The following is a 4,916-nucleotide window of genomic DNA, read 5'->3' on the forward strand; positions in this document are numbered from 1 at the left end:
ATACAGCACTGACACACACAGAGGGATGGGGAAGCCAGGTGCAAGCCATATTTTGACCTTCTCCATTGTTGTTCTTAAAAAAATGTAAAATTCAGTAAATACGAAAATATGCAAGCAGTGGAAATGGAGATCCACACTGAGGAACTTGCAAATGACAGTGAGCTGGGGCTCGGGGTGGCTCTACCAATTGGTCAAGGAAAATCCATGTATGCTGAGCTACTCACAGCAACATGTACGAGAAAAGCAGTGCCTTATGAAAGCAGAGTTCCTAATCCTAATCTGAAAGGAACAACCGAAATAAGATGTTTACAGGAATGTAGTGGGATGCTGAAATATGAAAAGATTTTAAAACATATTTCATAGCATATATATAAAAGCAAAATATTTCAGCTTCACTGTGCTGCTGCATGAATAGCATCCACAGAATTTGATAAGTGCTTCTCCATTTTCTGCATTGCTAAATGTGCTGAGACCCTTTGATGAACAATGGCAAGGGTGATTGAAAAGCATCTGCTTATTATGGAAAATATTTTAGGGTGGATTTTTTTTTTTTTTTTTTTTTTTTTTTAGAATTGTATCTGAAGAGCATTTAACTCAGAGTTGGGCACTTTTTTAGACAATCATTTGGCACTTCAAGATTTAGGTTCTTAGGCACAATGCGACAAGGTCAGTTTGGCCAGTCCTTCACCATGCATCCTGTAGAGCAGCTGGAACTCTGCAGGCAGCTGGTGGGACTCCTGCCACTTGGTGGTGAACTTGGTTCCTTTCTTGTCATAGTAGTGGTACGGGAGGTCCTCCCTTGTGTTGGGATCAAACCCGAAGGGCCAGAATCCATACAAGTGAATCTCTTCACATATGGCAGAAGCAAGGGTATACATGAGAATACCTGTACTCAGCCGCTTGGGTGACAAGTGTTTGTTTTTCCAGTATCTGTGGAAAAAAAAACAAAGGCAAATTAGTATAGGGTACAAGTAACATCGTGCGCCTGTTGTAAGAAAAAATACGATTACTGTATGGAAACCACCAAAAATGATACAGCATGGAGAGCATCAGTGTTCACAGCTGATAACTGGAGTAAGGTAAGGATTGCTGTTCAGGTCAGTCTGTAAAGAAGAGAAATGTATCAACATTCTCTTTCAAGGTCTGCTTTTGGTTTTTCACCTGGAAAAACAGTGCCTTATCCAGAAAAGCAAATCCCTTGATTCCTGGTGCAGTGTATTTTCTAAAGAGGTGGCAATGTTATCCATACATGAATTGCAATAGATTTGCCTAGATCGATCACTCTGCAGATGTCTGCTGGCACCCTATTTGCTAGCTGAGAGCAAGTTCTTCTGTAAGTGGTTCTTTTCTTATGCAGAATCTCACTCAACTCCTCCACACTCCTTCTGCCTCTGCGGAAGCCGCTGTGGGAACAGTTGAACAGTCTCATGATGGCACAGACCCTGGAGCGCTTACTGAAGCAATGACAGAACTGCGTGGGCTCTGAAAGCAAACAGTGCCAGGTCCTGATTGGCCAGGGAGTACCTTTCAGTTGAGGAAAATAAAAACCATTGTGTTCACAGAGGGAGAAATACGTATTTTGACAAGCTAAATGCGAGAGAAAAATACACACCTGTTAACATGCTGCATTATATTTCCCGGCCAAGCCAACTGGACCTTTAGTTGGCCTCGATGCTCAACAAAGAAGTCAACCAGTGTTCTAGTGACCGTTGCTGACGTGTGGAAGAAAAAAGCAGGGATCCAAAGAATCGCACCATCAAGCTTTTTTAAGCTCAGAAAGAAGTTGTTGCGATCCTGAATGGTCAAGAGATTGTTGTAATACTTCTCCAGGATGCTGGGGTTGAAGGTTGTGAGATTGGTTTTCCTTCCAACATCTTTTTGGAATGCCTCAGTTGGAGCAAAATTGCAGCGAAAAACAAAATCAGACTTATCTATTTCTTGCCCACATTGACTACCAGTCAGGATTCCACTGTTTCCAACCACGGCACAAACGTTGTAATGTTTATTCAAGATTGGTGACACATCTGGAAGCAGTGATCTGAAGTTATTGCTTATGGAAAAAACATACTTATGGCTGGAATAATCATAATGCATCAGCTGTCCAATCCGAACACTATTCTTGGTCAAAGAAAAATTTTTTATGACATCGACATGCTGAAGGATTTCTTGTCTGAAACAAAATAGAAAAAGAAAAGAAAAAAAAGAAAACATTGAGTTGTATTTCCCCTTTGTCTGTGTTAGAGAGATTTGTTTCCAGATAGACTTAAGTCTTCCTTTCTAAAATGTTATATAGCAGTCTACTGAGCAATGCAATGCAATAGAATTAAAATCAAAATAAACAGATAGCAATGAGGGAGCTCTCAGTACTGGACCATGGTCTATGCTAATGATGGACATTGTGTTTGCCATGAGATACCTGAAGCAAAATCAAGAAGTCCAGAATATCCCACTGAATTAACAGTTATGTAGGTGATTTCTTAAATGCAAATATTCCTTCTGTGTTCATCAGGAAGCTTTTAGTCATGGAACAAGTGACAGTCACTGTCTCCCTTTGTGTAAACATAGGTCCTTAATGTCTTATTAGAGCAAACATGCCAACATTTTTGCAAAGGTTATTTGGAATACTTAAAAAACCAAAAAAACAAGTAGAACTAACCTTGCTCAGGAATTTCCCCAGCAGAGCATAAAATTAGAAAACCAATACCACTTTATTTGCTCATGTTTATGGAAAACAACCTTTCTTCCAGCTCACATCCTCCAGTATCTAAGCATTAATGGAGTCCCATTGGGTCCCCTAATTATGGGTTATGGATGACAGACAAATGCAGCAGCAGATCCTGAGGCATTAGCTCATATCAACAGCAGGGTGACACTTAGTTATTTATTAAGGATGAGGCGGTGGTGCCAGGAATGAAGCCATACTGACGAGTGGCCACTGTTGCACCAGCCAGGGAGATCCCAAGGAAAGGATGAAGCAAGCAAGGTGCCATCTCATCTTGACGGCCTGCAGCTGCTGATGGGCTACTCAAATGGGACATGTGGGCAGAGACATAATGCGCCCTCTAAAATGGCAAGCATTCATCAATACGAAACTAAGATATTGTAGTCCAAGATGGTTGTAGTCATCTTAAATAGCTAAAGGATTTCTGTTTCTTTTACAACTTTACTGCTATATATAAACATACTGCAGTAAAGCCATTAAATAAAAGAGGCTGGGCAGACATCACATCGTAGTGAAGAAAATAAAAATCCATCTTGTTTCACATTAAGCTTTGAGGAAGCTTAAGGAAACATGAAAGTCTTTGCACTGCCACAATGCAATGTGGCCATGAACTTGTAAACAGAAAGCAGAAGTCAATGTGCAGTGAAGGCATCTCAGGGGAGTCTGGGCTCTTGGTGGCCCCACTGAATTGCCTTTTGCCCAATCCACAGCCAGAGTGGAGCTGTACTTGGTCAGAATTGCTGGACATATTTTGTCCTCCATATACATAGCACTTCACGGCTGCTACAATCTGATTCGTTTTGAGTTTTAATCAACCAGCTATTTATCTTGAAGAAATGACAATTTCTCTTGCACTCTGAGAAACTGGGTCACGTTCTGTTTGGTAAAAGGATGTGTGCTGCAGCTTGGTGTCCTGCTCTGAATTAATCAATTCTTCCAAGATAGCTGTAACCATCTTGGGAAATGCTCTGATTCAGCCTTTGTTTCTCACTGTTGGCAAATTACTCAGAATCCAGAGTATTTAGCAGTCCCTGATTGTACTTTTTCAAATATTCAGGGGGAGGGGACAACTCTAGGGAGGATGACAGGGGGACAAGTGGGACAAGCTGCACGCTCACCTCTGCTGTGCGAACGCTGTCCGGTTGAATATCCACTTGGAGGGCTTCTCCTGTAGCTCTTGGCCCAGAGAATTTGTAATAGGGACGAACGAGGGATCGAGGAACTTCAGCGCGAATTGGGACCTAAAGGTGTGCGCACAGACTCACATGGACACGGGGACACACAAACACGGACACACAAATACGGGGACACACACACAGGCCGCGCCGTCTCCAGATGAGAAAGACCGGCGTCAGCACCACGGACAGCGCCGGCGAAGCCGCGCCGCTCCCGCGGGCCGGGCTGAGTCGAGCCGGGCCGGGCGGAGCCGAGACGAACCGGGCTGTGCTGAGCCATGCAGTGCTGAGCCAAGCCGTGCCGAGCCGTGCCGTGCCCACTCTACAGCAGCCTCTAAGCACCGAGGTCCTCACGCCCGGCCCGGGGGTCCCGCGGTCCCGGGGCCGCCCGCTTCCCGCAGGCCGAGTGCTGGGGGCAGCGCGGTGAGACAGGAGCCACCGCCGGGGCCGCGGGGCCTTCCGGGGGCCTTCCCACCGAGCGCTTTCGGGCTTTCTCAGTGCCAGCCCAAGAGCGGGTGAGGGGGGCCCCCTGCTCCCGCGCCGTGCCGGGCCGTGGCGGCCATCCGGAGCCGCGCCCTCACCTGAATCCCGCGTGGAACATGTACATGCGTGGCCCCCCCGGGCCGGCGGCGCGGGGCGCGCCGAAGATGTCCTTCTTGAGCGAGACGTAGCTGATGAGAGAAAGGATGAGCAGCGCGATGCTGAGCATCACCAGCCCCAGCACGCTGGCCACCCGCACCATCTTGCAGCTCCTCATGCCGGGAGGCGGCCCCGCGGCTGGGCGTGTGCGGCGGGGCTGCCGCGGGGCTGCATGCGGGGGCGGCGGGCGCGGAGGTGGCGGGGCCGGCACCGCCGGCAGCCGGCAAGAAAATGGAGGGAGCGGGCGGCGGCGCGCTGAAATGGCAGCCGGCAGCCGCCCCCCCCCCTCCTCCCCGTGTCCCGGCCCCGGCGGCCCCGGCAGCGCCGACGAGCACCCCCCCGGCAGGCAGGGCGCACTCCCGGCAGCCCCGGGGACGTCC

The 4,916-nt window shown here is 47.9% G+C and overlaps 1 protein-coding gene across 1 annotated transcript; it reads right to left on the minus strand.

The window, feature by feature from the left end:
* Positions 1-580: 580 nt before the first annotated feature.
* ST8SIA3 (ST8 alpha-N-acetyl-neuraminide alpha-2,8-sialyltransferase 3) lies at positions 581-4,669 on the minus strand. The gene is made up of 4 exons (XM_085213737.1): positions 4,479-4,669; positions 3,841-3,963; positions 1,613-2,170; positions 581-930 (listed from the first exon to the last, which is right to left on the minus strand). Exons 1-4 carry the CDS (start codon positions 4,652-4,654, stop codon positions 648-650), a joined length of 1,140 nt encoding a protein of 379 aa, XP_085069863.1. The 5' UTR covers positions 4,655-4,669; the 3' UTR covers positions 581-647.
* Positions 4,670-4,916: the final 247 nt, after the last annotated feature.

This window comes from Meleagris gallopavo, chromosome Z (assembly GCF_905368555.1).
Source record: "Meleagris gallopavo chromosome Z, MGAL_WU_HG_1.1, whole genome shotgun sequence".
In the NCBI taxonomy this organism is placed as follows: domain Eukaryota; kingdom Metazoa; phylum Chordata; class Aves; order Galliformes; family Phasianidae; genus Meleagris; species Meleagris gallopavo.

Coding starts and splice junctions, on each gene's coding strand:
- ST8SIA3 (XM_085213737.1), bottom strand. CDS start 4,654: ATGAGGAGCTGCAAGATGGTGCGGGTGGCCAGCGTGCTGGGGCTGGTG. Junction 3,964..4,478: donor ATGTTCCACGCGGGATTCAG/GTGAGGGCGCGG, acceptor GCACACCTTTAG/GTCCCAATTCGCGCTGAAGT. Junction 931..1,612: donor ATAATGCAGCATGTTAACAG/GTGTGTATTTTT, acceptor TTTTTTCCACAG/ATACTGGAAAAACAAACACT.